This window comes from Rhinatrema bivittatum, chromosome 3 (genome assembly GCF_901001135.1).
Source record: "Rhinatrema bivittatum chromosome 3, aRhiBiv1.1, whole genome shotgun sequence".
Classification (NCBI taxonomy): domain Eukaryota; kingdom Metazoa; phylum Chordata; class Amphibia; order Gymnophiona; family Rhinatrematidae; genus Rhinatrema; species Rhinatrema bivittatum.
The window spans coordinates 324,938,130-324,956,292 of record NC_042617.1 but is presented as its reverse complement, the minus strand read 5'-3'; the positions used below and the strand labels follow the sequence as shown (position 1 = coordinate 324,956,292).

The window sequence follows — 18,163 nt, the reverse complement described above, 5'->3', positions numbered from 1 at the left end:
ATAACAGAGGTAGGCAATTCCTGTCCTCGAGGGATGCAAACCAGTCGGGTTTTCAGAATATTCCTAATGAATATGCATGAGAATGATTTGCATGCACTCTGCCTCAGTTTGCGGCCCTCAAGGACTGGAATTGCCCAGCCCTGTTTTAGAAGCAGGGCGATCCTGGATTCTCTGCAAGAACTGTTCCATCAGCTGGCAGTGGAATGTATTCAGGAGGGGACAATACTGGACCTGGCCCTTGCCAATGAGGACAGTGTTTCCGAAGTCATAGTGGATGATCATCAGATAATGTGGTTCAGTATTAGTGTAGGCTGTGATGGTTCATTATAAGGCGAGGGTCCTAGACTTTATGAAAACTAACATTATTAAAATGGGGAGCATAAGAACATATCAGAGCAAACTGCACTTTAAAATAATGTCACATCAAACGAAAAGTGCAGGAAGAGGATCAATCCTCTTCCTGCACTTTTCGTTTGATGTGAGCATAAGAACATGCCATACTAGGTCAGACCAAGGGTCCATCAAGCCCAGCATCCTGTTTCCAACAGTGGCCAATCCAGGCCATAAGAACCTGGCAAGTACCCAAAAACTAAGTCTATTCCATGTTACCATTGCTACTAATAGCAGTGGCTATTTTCTAAGTCAACTCAATTAATAGCAGGTAATGGACTTCTCCAAGAACTTATCCAATCCTTTTTTAAACACAGCTATACTAACTGCACTAACCACATCCTCTGGCAACAAATTCCAGAGTTTAATTGTGCATTGAGTGAAAAAGAACTTTCTCCGATTAGTTTTAAATGTATCACATGGAGTGCCCCCTAGGCTTTCTATTATCCAAAAGAGTAAATAACCGATTCACATTACCCATTCTAGACCTCTCATGATTTTAAACACCTCTATCATATCCCCCCTCAGCCGTCTCTTCTCCAAGCTGAAAAGTCCTAACCTCTTTAGTCTTTCCTCATAGGGGAGCTGTTCCATTCCCCTTATCATTTTGGTAGCCCTTCTCTGTACCTTCTCCATTGCAATTATATCTCTTTAGATTCGGCGACCAGAATTGTACACAGTATTCAAGGTGCAGTCTCACTATGGAGCAATACAGAGGCATTATGACATTTTCCGTTTTATTCACCATTCCCTTTCTAATAATTTCCAACATTCTGTTTGCTTTTTTGACTGCCGCAGCACACTGAACCCACAATTTCAATGTGTTATCCACTATGATGCCTAGATCTCTTTTTTGGGTTGTAGCACCTAATATCTCAAGGAGTCGTTATCTGGATGGGAAAATCTAGGGGAAGTAACAGTATTGGGCAAAACTAAAAGGAGATATTGTAAAGGCAACTAACCTTTTCGTTAGGAAAGTAAATAACATAAGACTTGCCATACTGGGTCAGACCAAAGGTCCATCAAGCCCAGTATCCTGTTTCCAACAGTGGCCAATCCAGTTCATAAGTACTTGCCAGGATCCCAAGGGGTAGATAGACTCCAAGCTGCTTAGCCCAAGAATAAGCAATGGATTTCTGCAACTCCAACTTAATAAAGGAACTTGACCAAACCTTTCTTAAACATAGCTACACTAATAGCTTTTGATACATCCTCTAGTAATGAATTCCAGAGCTTAATTATGTATTGAATATTAGTTTTAAATATATTACCTAGTAACTTCATTGTCAGGCCGATACAGTACAGTGCGCTCCGGCGGAGCGCACTGTTAACCCGCGGTTGGACGAGCGTTTTCGATGCACTAACTTTACCCCTTATTCAGTAAGGGGTAATACCAGTAGCGCGTCCAAAACGCACGTCCAACCCCCCCCTCCCCCCCCAAAACTAATAGCGCCTGCAACATGCAAATGCATGTTGATGGCCCTATTAGTTATTCCTGCGCGATTCACTAAGTAAAATGTGCAGCCAAGCCGCACATTTTACTTTCCGAAATTAGCGCCTACCCAAAGGTAGGCGTTAATTTCTCTCCGCACTGGGAAAGTGTACAGAAAAGCAATAAAAACTGCTTTTCTGTACACCCTCCGACTTAATATCATGGCGATATTAAGTCTAAGGTCCCAAAAGTAAAAAATAATTAAAAAATAAAAAATTTTTAAATCAGCTCGCAGGTTGAAAACCGGACGCTCAATTTTGCCGTCTTCCAGTTTCCGAACCTGCGGCTGTCAGCGGGTCCGAGAACCGATGCCAGCAAAATTGAGCGTTGGCTGTCAAACCCGCTGACAGCCGCCGCTCCTGTCAAAAAGGAGGCGCTAGGGATGCGCTAGTGGCCCTAGCACCTCCTTTTACTGCGGGCCCTAATTAGCATATTTTTATTTACTGGATCGAGCGCACAGGACATTGTGCGTTTCTTTCTGTATCAGCCTATGTGTCTACTAGTCTTTGTACTTTTCAAAAGAGTAAACAGTTGATTAATGTTTACTCATTCCATTCCACTTGTTATTTTATTAGACCTCTGTCATATCTCCCCTCAGCCATCTCTTCTTAAAGCTGAATAGTCCTAATCTCTTGAGCCTTTCCTCATAGGGGAATCATTCCATTCCCTTTATCATTTTGGTCGCCTTTCTCTCTATCTTTTCTAATTTTGCTATATCTTTTTTGAAATGTGGTGACCAGAACTGCACACAATACTCAAGAGGATGTATCATGGAGCGATACATACATTATTCTTTTCCTAATAATGCCTAGCATTGTATTTGCTTTCTTGGCTGCTGCAGCTGCACACTAAGCAGATGATTTCAAGGTATTATCAATGATGACACCTAGATCCTTTTCCTAAGTGGTGACTCCTAATGTGGAACCTTGTATTTTGTAGCTATAATTGGGTTACTCTTCCCTAAGTGCATCACTGTCTACATTAAATTTAATTTGCCATTTGCATGCCCAGTCTCCCAGTTTTCCAAGGTCCTCTTGCAATTTCTCACAGTCCTCTTGTGATTTTGTCAACTTTTAATAATTTTGTGTCATGGTAAATATGATTACTTCACTACTTGTTCCCATTTCCTGGTTATGAATTAATATATTAAAAGCAGTGGTCCTAGAACCAGATCCCTGGGACACTCCTATTCACCTTTATCCCTTGGGAAAACTTATTTAGTCCTACTTTGTTTTCTATCTTTTAACCAGTTGGCAATCCACAAGAGGACACTACCCCTATCGCATGACTTTTTCATTTCCTAAGAAGTCTCTCATGAGGTACTTTTTCAAATACTTTCTGGAAATCCAGATACACTTTTATTAACTGGCTCACCCATATCCACGTTTGTTTACGCCCTCAAGAAAATGTAGCAGATTGGTGAGGCAAGACCTCCCTTGGCTAAATCCATGTTGGCTTTGTTCCATAAACCTATGCCTCTCTATATGTTCAGCAATTTTGTTCTTTATGATAGTTTCTACCATTTTGCTTGGCACGGACGTCCCTCACTGGTAATTTCCTGGATCACCCCTTGATTTTTTAAGGGGTGATCCAGGAAAAAAAGTCACTGATTTTCTAAAGTAGCTGAATAAGTAAGGAAATAAAGTTAGCATTCATAAACAAGAGGAAATTGCTGAAAAAGGAAGCCAGATGACAATATCTGGAAAAGCTTAAGAGAAGCTGGGACAGTAAACAGGAGAGTGAACTTGCAAATGAAAGAAAAAATAGCAAATATGGTAAAACATGGGGACAAGGCTTTTTTTTTTTTTTAATATGTTCATGATAGGAGAAAATACAAAAGTGTCTTTGTGAAACTCGGAGATGAAAGGGAGGAAAAGGCAGATTCTGACAAGTAAAAAGTGGAATTACTTAAATGTTTGTTTTTTGTGTTTCCTAAGCTTCGCGTGTGATCACAGAAAATGGACATGAATAGGATTGGAAGTGAGGTAGATTGGAAACAGTTCTCAGAAGACTGAGTTCATGAAGAACTTGCTTAATTAAAAGTAGATAAATTGATGGGATTGGATAAGGGTTTTAGAGATGTTTTGGCAGCTCCATTGGCTGACTCATTCAATGCTTCTTTAGAGTTGGGAATAGCACTTGAGGATTCGACATAGGCAGATGTGGTTCCTCTTCATGAAAGTGGAAGTAGAGAGGAGGCTGGGATCTACAGGCCAGTTAGTCTTATCTCTGTGGTAAGAACATTAATGGAATTGCTGTTAAAACAGAGGATAGTGCAGTTTCTGGGATCTAATGGATTATAAGATCCAAGACAGCATGGCTTTTAGCAGAGGTAGGTCTTGTTGGATGGATCTAATCGATTTCTTTAGCTGGGTGACCCAGAGAGTGTTAGATGTAGTGTACTTTGATTTCAGTAAGCCCATTGACATAATTCTGCATAGGTAGCTTATAAATAAGCTGAGTGCCCTTGGTATGAGCCCAAAAGTGATTGACTGGGTTAGAAACTGATTGGGTGAGACGAGACAAATGGAATTCACTGTAAGGAGCGGGATGTTAGTAGTGGTGTACCACAGGGATCAGTCCTTGGACTGTTTCTTTCCAACATTTTTGTAAGCAATATTGTAGAAGGACTATCGGGAAAGGTTTGTCTTTTTGCAGATGATACCAAAATCTGAAACCATATAAACATCCAAGAAGGTGTGGAAAACATCACAAGTGAGTATAGCCATCCTGCTTGTTCTTGGAGAAAATAGAGTTGCTTACCAGTAACAGGTGTTCTCCCTAGACAGGATGTCAGTCCTATTAAAACCCACTTGACTCCCCTTGGAGTTGGCTTCTCTTTATAATGCTAAGGAACAAGACTGAAGGCCTTCAAGACGGCACTAAAGACCTTCCTTTTTAAAGAAGTTTTCACACCAGCTGATTAGAGTTCCTTTTGACTCCACCTTAGGCCCAACATCATATGCTTATAAGATCAATATTTTACTGTAAATGTTTTTGCTTTGTCATGAAAATGAGCAGCTTGTAAGTATTTGTGTTTTTTGTATATTTTTATGTTTTGTAATGCTCTTGATTTTATGTATGTTCATATGTACTCTGCCTTAAACAAGGAGGGAGTGGGTAATAATTATTTTTAAATAAATGAAAGGGCCCTGCATGGATGTGTGGTATTGTGGCATGCTCAGTGAGGCACAAAGTTTTAGAAACTTTGACATAAAAGATCTGGGCCAGGTTCTATCTGATGATGTCACCTCCTCCACATGTGAGGACTGACATCTTGCTATCCTCTAAAAACACTTGTTACAGGTAAGCAACTCTATTTCCTTTGATTACTCAAGAGTCTACTCTCTTTGACCATGATTCCTTGTTCTAGAGTCTCCTTTCCTTAAAAGAGGATTGCTTTCTGTGCATGGAAATCTTGAAGGTATTTAAATGTCTCCATCATATCTCTTCTATCCCACCTTATCTCTAGTATATACGTGTTTAGATCTTTAAGTCTGTCAACATATGCGTTGGAACAAAGGCCATTTACCATTTTAGTAGCCACCCTCTAGACCAACGCCAACTTGTTTATTTGCTTATGAAAATGCAGTTTCCAGAACTGTACATAGTACTCCATATGGAATACCGCTAGTAACACCCTCTCCTCAGATTTGAGCTCCATTTACCACTAACCTTTATTGCCTCCCACTCAATCAGTTTCTTACCCAGTCAGTCACTTAAGGGCCCATACCAAGGACATTTAGTTTACTTATAAATTGCCTATTCAGAACGATGTTAAAAGCCTTGCTGAAATCCAAGTACATTAAATGTAGTCCTTTTCCCTAATCCAATTCTGGTCTCCCAATCAAAGAAATTGATCAGAACTGTCTACTGTTGGTAAAACTATGCTGGCTCAGATCTTGCAATCCATTGAAATTTAGAAATTGCACTATTCACAGTTTTAGCAGCAGTTTCATTAATTTGCTCACCACAGAGGTCAGAATAACTGGCCTTGTGGTTTCCTTCTCCACCTTATTTCCACGCTTGTGGATAGGAACCACATCTGCTTGTCTTCAGTCCTCCACTACTACACCTAACTCTATCGAAGCATTGAAAAGGTCGGTTCCCTTAACTTTGGATGTATCCTGTTAGCACCATCACTTTATCTACTTTGTCTAGCTATCTCTTCACAAACACACTTTTCTGAAAATCGATAGAGATTTACCTGGTTTCCAATCCTACTTGTGTTCATTTTATGTGGTTCTACTCTTGGCCCTACCAAATGAGCACCAAACTGAAATATTTGTAAAACAATTTTGCTTTTTCCTCATCAGTCTTTGCATATTCCTCCCCTTCACCTCTTGTCTGACAATGACAGTTTTGCATCTTCCTCCTATCATTAACATAATTAAAAGGGGGAAAAAAAGTCCTATCCTCCACCCCACTCCCATTTTACCATAATTGCTGCTGTTTTTGTTTCTATATTCATTCCTGACTACTTTCCCAGCTTCTCTTAGCTTTTCCTTATAGTCTGTTGTCTTCTTTCTGTGATCTCTTGTAGTTTATGAATGCTAATTTTTTTCATACATTTTATCTACTTCTTTAGAAAACCATAGCAGCCTCTTTTTTCCTTTTCCTTTATTTACTTTCCTATCAAACTTTTTTTACCCTTATATCTTCTTATATTTCTTAGCGTTCAGACAGGTGGATCCAGAACCAGTGGTTGTGCACCTCTACCAGCAGATGGAAATGGAGCAAAGCTGACATCACAGTATATATACTGTCACTGACATCAGCCTGCCAGTATTCTCCATCTCCAGCAGATGGTGGATGTGCAGCTCCCTACTGGGGATTGCTTAAAGTTTTAAAAGGAGAAAAGAAAGAAATGTATTTGCCCTGCACTCCTGTTGTGATATCTTATGGGTCCCTTCCTCAGTTGAGAATTCCTGAGGTGGTACGTTGGATCCCACCCTCAGATGAGTGCCTTGGTCCGGTAGCTGTTTAAAAAAAACAGCTGAAATCAAGTGGATACAGGAAGCAGAGTGCGATGGTGAAGGTATATGCCCTTTTGCCCCGCAGCTGGAGAAAGACTCTACTCGGATGGGATGGGCTGAGCTCAAGTAAGTAGTAAAAAATAAAAAATAAAAAAAAAACCCCTAAAAAAATAAAAAAAACAGAGGGGAGTTTAGGATACCTCCGGTCTCTGTGCTCAGCACGCTGAGCTGACATTTGTTCCCGCCTCCAGGGGAGCTTAGGGAATGTGGGCAGCCTAGCGGGTCTGCACAGCTTCCTTCCTGCCTCTAGGCACGCGGCCGCACCTCTCTCCAGAATTTAAAGGGCCAGACACAGGAAGTGTGCTGGCCCCACCTATGGACTGATTTCCTGTTTGAGCCCTATAAAAGGGCTGGTCTTGCCATTGTTCCTTGCCTTCCATCGGAGTTACTTCACTCTGGAGGCTCCTGCCTGCCAGAGCTCCATCAGGTCTTCTGTCTTCTCCATGGAGTTCCTCGTCTCGTCTGTTTCTCATCATGCCATGTCTTCGTGCCTGAGGTCCTCGTCCAGGTGTTCTGGTGTTTCGCCTCCTGGTGTTTCGCCTCCTGGTGTTCTGCCCTCCTTGGTGTTCGCTTCAGCGCTCCTGAGCCTTCTGGTCCTGTCAGGCCTTGGTCCCTCGGATGACGTCTTTCCTGAGCTTGGAGTGGCCTGCAGGTGGAATTCGTTCCTGTGCTCCTGAGCCGTCATGTCCTGCCAGCCTTTGTGGTGCTTCGGACGACATCTGGCTCCATCGTCTGAGTCCCACCTCGACTGGACTCTTCCCTGCGCTCGTCCCGCTCTCCGCGTGGTCCGTGACCAGCCTCCTCGGGCTGTGTAGGGCGCGCAGTGGGACAGGGTGGTCCGCGACCAGCCCATTGGGTCTGCCCGTGAAGGTGGGCTGAGTAGGGCGCCCTGAGAGACAGTGCCAATGTCCTCCTGCCCAGCTTCTCATCTTGTCTGGATTTCAAGTTCCTCGTCATGTCTCTGATGCCGTCGCATCGACCCTGGTCCGGGATGCCGTCGCATTGACCCTGGTCCGGGATGTCTTTGTGTCTTCGTGTCAAGGCCCATCTGCCCTCGTCCTCAGACCAGGCCTGCTGCTCCATGACTATCTAAGCGGCAGGTCCGAAAGGGCTCGGAATGGTTGGAGGACCATTCAATTTCCAACATCATGTTGTTGGCCTTGGGAGTTTGCAGGCCTGGCAGAGGGTAAGACCATCTGCCATGTTGGAACACGCCGTCAAACCTTGGTTCGGTCCTGGATCCTTCTGGGGTCGGGCTGAGGCCCATGGGCACACTAAAACACCCCATCACATAACAGGCTTTGTAGGAGCTCAGTTTTTGGACACTCATTGAGGCACGGTCTTGAGTGCCTACATTTTGGATACCTAATTTTTGGACACCTAGTTTTTTGCAGCGTGAATACAGCCGGGAGCCGTTTCTCAGATGCCTGTTAGAGCGTACTGACAGACCGATGGTGCCTATAACAAAGAAACCTAAGCACCTCTGTGCTGCTTGTCATATTCGGGCATCTCAGACTGGTGTTCCCTCTAACTTGTGTTAGTGCTGCTTGGAGGCTCAGAGGAAATTGCCTTCATCTGATTTTACTAAGCCCGATTCTTCCCAACCTGATGTGGGTCTGGGAAAAGAGCTGCCTGACTTTGGAGCTCCCCTAACTGGTTCATCAGCGGGTGAAGGTAGTTCAGTGGGCACAGGACAAATGCCCCCTGCTTTTGACATGGATCCCTCTGTCTTTTCTTGGGTAGAATATTTTCAAGGACGGCAGTCTTTTCTTCAGGTGTAGTCCTCAGCCCCAGCCAATCTTAACAGGTCAGGGTTGCAGGCAGTGAAATCCCACATGCCTGGTGCTGCGGGTAAGCATTGGAGAATGCCTAGATCTGCTGGTCTTCTCGATAGGAACCTAGATGGCACAGATGATGAAGCCGATTCTTACTCCCTGGAGGATGGGGAAATTTCTCCGGAATTGGAGCTGTATAGATCTATGTTGCGGTTCTTCATAGAGATGAGTTACTGGCTCTGATTTCCCAGACACCGAACAATCTGGGATTACCTGGGCTGAATTCATGTCTGAACCAAAGAAAGATCCCATTTTGATTTCTTTGCATAAAGCCTCATGTTTCTTCTTTATGGAGGCCATTCAATAATTTTGATTTTGAATGGGGCGCCCCGGATGATAATTTCAAAGGGGAACAAGTCTTGGAAGGACTGTACCCCCCTGGATCCAGCTGCGAGAGAGCAGTTGCACTTTCAAAAAGTGGATGCACTTGTGTGCGGTTACCAAGCGAATGACTATGCCCATAGAAGGGGGAGCGTCCTTGAAGGATGTACAGGATAGGAGAATTGAGGCTATCCTTAAGCAGGCCTTTGAAGCAATGACAATGAATTTGCAGATAGCTTCCTCTTGTTCCTTGGGTGCTCGCTCTTGTTTACTTCTCTCTCAGAAGGTCGATGAATATGTTATGAATTCCAGGGTAGTGATGGAACCAGCAGCCGCCTTTTTGGCAGTTGCAGGCTACGATTTAGTCCGTACATCGGCCAGAAGGGTGGCTTCGGTAATAGCAGCCAGGAGTCAGTTATGGCTGAGAAATTGGTAGGTTGATGCAACCTCAAATCTAACCTTACGAAGTTGCCCTTTAAAGGCTCACTCTGGTTTGAGGGTGAGCTGGAGAAAATGGCCAATAAGTGAGCTGAGTCCCAGGGTGCTCGATTGCCAGAAGATAAGAAACAGACACCACGCTCCTTCAGCATGAGAAGTTGTACTAGGGTCTATGAGTGACTCTAGGGGCGATAACAGCTGTGTACTGTTTCTTCTTTTTTGTCAAAAGTAATCTCAGATTTTCACTTGGATCAGTCCATTTCCCTGCCATCTTTGGACAGGGAAAGAGATGCAGAGGAATATTGCCTGTTATGGCCCTTGGATGTCAAGAGACATATCTTGAAGTAATTGGAGGTTTCTAAACCTCTCAGGAAGATGGATCGCCTGTTTGTTCTCCAAGGTGGAAATAAACAGGGCAAGCCGGCACCGCGGGCTACAGTTGCCTGCTGGATTAAGGAGGTAGTCACAGCTGCATATGTAAATGTTGGTCAGACGTTACCTAATCAGGTTAGGGCTCATTCCACTAGGGCTCAGGCAGTGTCATGGGCAGAGGTTAGATTGCTGTCTCCCACTGACATTTGCCAAGCTGACACGTGGTCCTTCTTACATACCTTTTCCATGCATTGCCACCTGGATGTGCAGGCCTGGGAGGACTCAATGTTTGCACGTGTGGTTTTGATTGGACTGTGGGCAGCCTCCTGCCCTGTTCGGGAGTAACTTAGGTAGATCCAGAACCAGTGGGGTGTACCAATCTGAATGCTAAGAAAAGAGAAATTACTACTTACTTTTTTTTCTTTAGTACAGACAGGTGAATTCACCTTCCTGCCCTTGACTGCAGAATGGTTGTGCTATAGTTCTCCTGCTTGGCTGTGTGTTCCAGGGAGTATTGGTAAGTATCCGTCCATTCCCTAGACTAGAGTTATTGCACTCCTTGTCTGACCTCAGTGATTTCCTGTTGGCTGAGTGCTGGAATGGTTATCTGTTAATAATCAAGCCTTTGTTAGTTTTTCCACAGTTTTGCAGAGAATACTGGCGGGCTGATATCAGTGCAGGGGTATATATACCATGATGTCAGCTTTGCTCTGCCTCCATCTGTTGGTAAAGGTGCATAACCCACTGGTTCTGGATCCACCTGTCCATACTAAAGAAAAGGAAATTATCAGGTAAGTAGTAATTGCTCCTTTTTGCCAACTGCTTTTCTGCTTCCCCAGGATTTTCCCATCCAGCTAACAACTCCTTGAGATACACCTCCTTTTTCTCATTGCCTGCGCTCTAATAATGAATCTTACCATCCTGTGATCACTGAATCCCAGATGATTATCGACTGCAACATCAGAAAGTCTCCCCATCGGTAAACACCAGGCCCCTTCCGTGAGAGTTCCATTACCAGCTGACAGACACTTCTACCTGCGGAGAATCCAGGATCTTGCTGCTTCTAGAAGGCACCGCGACAAGGATGTCCATTAACATCTGGCAAATTGAAATCCCCTAGCAGTAGTATCTCCCTTTCATAACAGTTTTGTGAATTCCTTTCTCTGTCCCTGTCTTCTGTTTGTGATGGAGGTCTGTATATTACATCACTGTAAATAGTCCATTCTTTTTTCACAGATTAACCTATAGTGCCACCTCCTTATAAGCACTGCAATTCTGTTGCTTTAATATTATTTTGTATTTGGTGCTATTCATTGTTTCCTACCTACTCTTTCATTCCTGAATAGATTGTAACCCAGTATAACTATCCCCGTCATGTTTTTCTGTGTACCAAGTCTCTGTGGCAGCCACTGTAACAGGCAGCTTCTTCCATGACAGCCTCTAGATCCGGGACCTTATTTCCCATTCTGTGAGCATTAGTGTACCTAGCTTTCTAAATGTTGCCTTTGTTCCCATTTCTATGTAAAAGTATAATGTTTTATTCACCTGGGGACTTTTCACTTACCTGTTCACCCATCCCTGATGATCCTAGTTTAAAGCCCTCCTGTTCTGGAAGATGCTGCGCCCCTTCTATGATAGGTGGACCCCATCTCTGCTCTGCAGTCCCTGCAACATCATCCTGTGGTCCTGGAAGCCAAAACTTTATCAGCTCTAGAGGTAGGGATCCATCTGGAGAGGCTGCGGCACCTTCGGCCATACCCTAGTACCAGAGGTTATTTCGATTACACAGCTTTGTGCTTAGGCATGGGAAGGGAGAGGATGCTCATATCTGGGAGCTCTCAGGATTTCACCTTGAGATTCAGGGAATTTGCATCAGTTGCAGGATCTCAGGGGAAACGCTAGAAATCTCAAGGCCTCTCTGTATACAGCTCAGCCACTCTCCTTCCTCAATAAGCCTGCAGGGAACAGGAGAAGTGGGGGGAGCCTGGAGTAAAAACTGCAAGCAGCATGTAGGGAGAAACTGAAGAGGGACTGCAATACACATAAAACTCAGTCTACAGCTGTTATTCCGGAACTTGGGAGTCACTCAGCTAAGGGCAGAGTGAGGAGGAGCTGTGACTAATAGGGGGAGGGAGCAAAGAGAGTGCTGGGGTCAGAGGGAGATGAAGAGGAAGTGTGCTGGGTCATCTCGGGAGAGGGGATAAGTGACCACAACTCAAGTTCCCAGGTATGAGGATGCTGGGTGTGGACTAAGTGGGGGCTGTTGTGTGCTCATCTGCCCAAGAGTACAAAGAGTGAAGACAAAAACTGACTTGGAGCAATATCCTACAAACAGTCTCACCTCATGGTTGGCAGCTGGGCTATATCCTTAGCCGTGTGGACAGGAATAACTGGGCAGACTGGAACAGGTCAATTGGTCTTTTTCCTCCTATTACCTAATATCTTTGTATGAGAACCTGTTGGCAACTTAACCCAGTTAAAGGGCAACCTTTATGGCAAATTTCAAGAAGAGCTATGCTGGAAGCAGGACCTGTGGCTCAGGGCAGGATCATCTTTTGGGGCTGCTTAGGCTTGGGCATGCCGCAGAGGCTGTGTACTCAAGCCTGGGGAGGGACGACATTTGCCGTTACTGTAGGTGGCCTCTGTCAGCCATTGAGTGGTACTGAGGAAGAGGAGCTTCTCCAGCTATTGAATCAGTGGGGGGGGGGAGTGATGGTACAGACTGCTGAAAGTGGAAACAGGTTTATTACTTACTTTTGATAACTCGCCCTTGTACATTTTGTCCTCACAGCAGGGTACATAAAAAGAACATGTTAAAAAAAAAACATTAATACAGCATGTAACTACATTAACCTAGTTAAGACATTAATCTACAACCAAATCATTTTTCTCCAAATGTTATCCTTCACTAATGCTTGAAACTACTTAACACAATGAGGTCATTTAGAGAGAGAACTCGCAAGTTATCTATCTAAATCATTATCCAGCTAAGATTTAGACAATAAGCATTCCAGGGCAGGGTTAAGTTAGCTGAATTCAAGTACCAATCTGCTCAAACATAAGATCTTCATAGAAGGGATAAGGTGGGTAATGTATTTCATGGTGCATCACAGGAGTGTTTGCGTTGTAGACCTAGTTATATTCCCTGCATCTACTGAACTCCTGCCACCACTAAAATAGGCGAAAGGGACATGGAAACCTGTAAAGTAGACTGTTGTAGTAGAAATAATAAACCTAATAATATGAAAATATATTTTTCTCAATTGGACATCAACATTTATTCATGGCACAGTTTTCCAACAAAGTGAGTTATATCAAGTTTTCAACAATCATTACATTGATAGTCAAGACCAGTTACAGTGAGCTGACACAAATAGTGTTAACATGGTGTTGTACAGGTAAAAACAGATGTTTCAACTTATCAATGCACATAGGGGTGGGTGAGTAGGAAGTTGAGTTAGGATTGGTTCGAGGAGTAGGAGGCGAGCCCCGGGGGGGGGGGGGGGGGGGGGGGGAGCGGATTTCCAGAGGCTAGTCTAGTGTGACTTGACTGAGGACTCTTGTCAGATTTCAGTGGGCCCTAACATCAACTAGTGCCAAACACTGCCTCAAAGAGCCAGGGTTCAATGGCTGACAGAGGTCTGGGGTGACTCTGATGTACTGGGGCAAGGCATGTCAGGGAGTGGGGCATAGCCTGCGAAAGTTCTTCTCCTGGTGGTTGTTAGGGCCATAGTTCTTGGTAGAAGGTATCGCCAGGTGGGTCTGGGATATTGAGTGCAGTGACCGGCAAGGGGCATCTGTAAGGAATGAGTGAGCTGCTAGATATAGTCGCATATTGAAACTGTCATAAAGATCATATAGTGCTTAAACGCCCAAACTTAAAAATGTTTTTCCCTACAGCTTACTGCAACCTTGCGAAATCTTGCTGATTTGCCTCATTCAAGGCCTAAATTCTTGCATACCAGTGCGCTTTCAGAGCTCTGTGTAGCTTTGGAACAACAGATGGATGACAAGGATGTCTGTACCAATATCGCCAGAATATTCAGGTAGGTAAAACTTCAGAATTTTGAAAGTAGTGTGGTTTTTAAAGAAAATACTTAACTCTTTGGGACCAAATAAGTTCTGAAACTTTTTATTGAACAGTATGTAAATCAGTTGTGAACAAATCCATGTTCGTTGCCAAAATATACTTGGTTTAAGTAGTGTGTCAGGAGAAGACAGTAATTCTCTATATATGTTGTTTTCCTCCTATTCAGCTCTTATAAGTAAATTCAGAAACCGATATTCAAAGGAGTTTATCTGTTAAGTCGTGGTCTGGGAAAAATTTAGCCAGAAAACTTGGACATTCCAGGATGAGAAGGTTATCTGGCTAACTCTAATATTTGGAGTTATCCATATAAGTTGTTTGCCAAAGTCTAGATGATCCAAGGAGCAGGATTAAAGTTATCTGGCCTGCTATGTCTTCAAAAGATTTGGGGGGGGGGGGGGCAGGAGAGGGAGCCTGCTGTCTCCATCTTCTCTCGGTATGAAGGGGGGGGTGGGGTTGTGTGTGGGATTTTTTTTTTTTTTAATTCATCAGCACTTACCTGGTTCTATTCTTTGATTATAGTTGCATAAGCTTAAAGTACCTGGATAACTTTAAACCTAAATACCTGGCTCTTCCAGAAAGCTTTCCCCCCAGATAAATAATCCCGCCACGGCCCCCCCCCCCCACCAACAATCCCCCTTACCCCCTCCTGTTCCCAGTCCAGCCTTTGTACATAATTAACCTAAACCTGAATATATTCTGTAATAAGTTAACAAGCATGTTATTTTATTATACTATCAGTTAACTTGCTGTATATAGTTAGCTAGGTTCTCAATTAATCTGTTATATTGTATCTTGTCATTAAGGCCAGCCTTAGACTTCTGTTATATGTAAACCGATATGATATACCATATCGAATGTCGGTATAGAAAAATAAATAAATAGTTTTCTCACAGTGCAAGCAGGATGGTAGTCCTCACATATGGGTGACATCACAGAATGGAGCCCAATCACGGAACACTTTTGTCAAAGTTTCTAGAACTTTGACTGGCATCTACTGGGCATGCCCAGCATGGCACCAAACCTGCAGCCAGCAGGGGTCCCCCTTCAGTCTTCTTTTTTCCGTGCAGCAGTAGCCACGCGGGTTAAGGAGCTCCACAGAGATTCCTGACAGGAATTTTCCTCACGGAATTACTAAAAACTTTCATACCCCACCGGGGTCCCTCCTTCGAATTTTTGACTCCTCGGTACTCCGGTAAGTTTTTACCTGTTTTTAGTTGATTCCCATCGAGTTTGCCGATTTGCAAACACAAGAAACTTGGTCTCCAGAGGAAGCCAAACACCAAATCAATTTCCTGGAGCTGTGAGCAATCAGATATGCTCTCAGGGTGTTTCAGGATTGCCTTTCCAATCAAGTCATCCTGATTCAGATGGACAACCAGGTGGCCATGTGGTACATCAACAAACAGGGAAGGACGGGCTCCTACCTACTGTGTCAGGAAGCTGCACAGATATGGGCGGAGGCCCTTTCCCACTCAATGTACCTCAGGGCCACCTATTTGCCAGAAGTGGAAAATGTGTTGGCGGACAACCTAAGTCGCGCTTTCCATCTGCACAAGTGGTCCCTCAACCCCATAGTAGCGGACTCAATATTCCAACATTGGAGTCATCCTCGCATAGACCTCTTTGCGTCACCTCAAAACCGCAAAGTAGAGAACATTTGCTCTCTCACTCGCAGCCAACACTCTCAGCCAAGAGATGCATTCTTCCTCTCATGGGCAACCGGTCTCCTATATGCATTCCCTCCACTTCCACTTCTCTCAAAGACTCTCGTGAAGTTATGTCAGGACAAGGGATGCATGATCCTGATAGCACTTCACTGGCCTTGTCAAGTGTGGTATCCAATACTTCAGGATCTCTCCATTCGCAGGCGCATTCCCTTGGGAAAGGACCCGCTTCTGATCACTCAGAATGACAGCTGCCTACGCCACCCCAATCTTCAAGCTTTGTCTCTGATGGCCTGGATGTTGAAAGGTTAATTCTTCAGCCACTTAACCTTTCTGAGCCAGTTTCCCATGTCCTGATTGCTTCACGGAAGCCTTCCACGAGAAAGTCTTACCTGTACAAATGGAACAGGTTTGAGTCATGGTGTTCTTCTCAATCCCTTGATCCCTTTACCTGTTCCACCACGAAGTTTCTAGACTATCTCTGGCACTTGTCAGAATCAGGTCTAAAAACTTCCTCCATCAGAATGCATGTCAGTGCGGTGGCTGCCTTCCATAAAGGTGTCGGGGATGTTCCTATTTCGGTACAACCCCTTGTAACACGTTTTCTGAAAGGCTTGCTTCACCTCTAGCCTCCACTGTGCCCTCCGGCCCCTTCTTGGGACCTCAGTCTGGTTTTGGATCGGCTCATGAACCCACCGTTCGAGCCTTTCTAATCCTGTGATCTTCGATATCTCACATGGAAAGTGATTTTTCTTTTGGCAATCACATCTGCTCGCAGTTAGTGAGTTACAGGCCCTAGTTACCTATCCACCTTACACTAAACTTCTGCAAGACCGGGCAGTACTCCGCACTCACCCTAAGTTCTTACCTAAGGTAGTATTGGAGTTTCACATTAAACAATCCATTATACTACCTACTTTCTTTCCCAGGCCCCACTCCAAGCCAGGAGAACAGGCTCTGCATACTCTTGACTGCAAACGGGCTCTAGCCTTCTATCTAGACCGTACAGCTGCCCACAGGAAAAGCACTCAATTGTTTGTCTCTTTCCATTCCATCAAATTGGGGCAGCCTGTGGGTAAGCAGACCCTCTCTTCCTGGTTAGCGGACTGCATATCTTTTTGCTATCAGCAAGCAGGCATTCCACTTCAAGACCGTGTTTAAGGCGCACTCTGTGAGGGCCATGGCGACTTAAGTAGCACACCTACGCTCTGTGCCGCTTCTGACATTTGGAGGGCTGCTACCTGGAGTTCTCTCCATACCTTCACAGCCCATTATTACTTAGACAAGGCCGGAAGGCAAGATTCCATCTTCGGCCAGTCTGTCTTGGGGCAACCTTTTTACAACTTGATGTACCAACACCCTTCCGCCTGCCCGTTAGGGTTCAGGATGCCTTCTACCAAATTCCACCCCAGTCCTTGTGCCTATTGCACATCTTGGGTACATTTGGTGCATTCTCGGACATCCTCAGCTCGGTACTCACCCATATGTGAGGACTACCATCCTGCTTGTCCTGTGAGAAAGTAAATGTTACTTACCTGTAACAGGTGTTCTCACAGGACACCAGGATTTTAGTCCTCAAGAAACCCACCCGCCGCCCTGCGGTGTTGGGTCCGTTACATTTTATTATTTTATTTTTCGGCACTTCCTGTAGCTTTAAACAAGACTGAAGGGGGACCCCTGCTGGCTGCAGGGGTGCCCAGCATGGCACCAAACCTGCTGGCTGCAGGTTTGGTGCCATGCTGGGCATGCCCAGTAGGTGCCAGTCAAAGTTCTAGAAACTTTGACAAAAGTGTTCCGTGATTGGGCTCCATCCTGGGATGTCACCCATATGTGAGGAGTAACATCCTGCTGTCCTGTGAGAACACCTGTTACAGGTAAGCAACATTTGCTATATTCAAAATTAGCTGGCTAAGTTTAAAGTTATCTGGCTAAAGGTTTATCTCTCTGAATATCCCAGATAACTTATCCGGCTAAATTTAGCCGGATAAGTTATCTGTTGGTTTTTTTAATGTTGCCCTCTTTATGTTGTGTACACATAGAAATCTGATGGCAGAAAAAGAGCATACAGCCCATTTTGCCTACTCATCCACAGTACTATGTCAAAGCCCTTACTGAAATCCAAGTATGCTACATCTGACATTCTCTCCTGATCCAACTCTGTCACCATATCAAAGAAATTGATCAGATTCTTCTGATAAAACCACAGAGAGCAGACTGACCGGCCTGTAGTTCCCAGCCTCTTGCTTTGTTCCTCTTTTGTGAAGAGGATCCACATCTGCCTGTCTCCAGTCCTCCAGAACTAGTTCTGACTCTAGGTCAACCAGCAAAGCTGCCTTCTGTAAATGCCCTTAAAAGCTTAGTCCCATTGTTTTATTTACCTTTTAGTTTAATTAGCTCCTCACAAACATAGTCTCCCAATGGAAATGGTGGAGACAAGGATAATGAGTGAATTCAAGAAAGCATGGGACAATCATAGAACTCTGAGGATGGGCAGACAAGGGGATCCATATTGTCTCTCTTTGCTG

At 44.3% G+C, this 18,163-nt stretch overlaps 1 protein-coding gene across 1 annotated transcript in view; it reads left to right on the top strand.

Annotated features, from left to right (window-relative positions):
* Nucleotides 1-18,163, top strand: part of ARMC2 (armadillo repeat containing 2) — a 367,472-nt gene that overhangs the window by 278,161 nt on the left and 71,148 nt on the right. Inside the window, exon 11 of the mRNA XM_029595303.1 lies at nt 13,785-13,930. Coding sequence (XP_029451163.1) covers nt 13,785-13,930 — 146 coding nt within the window. The remainder of the gene's footprint in view (nt 1-13,784; nt 13,931-18,163) is intronic.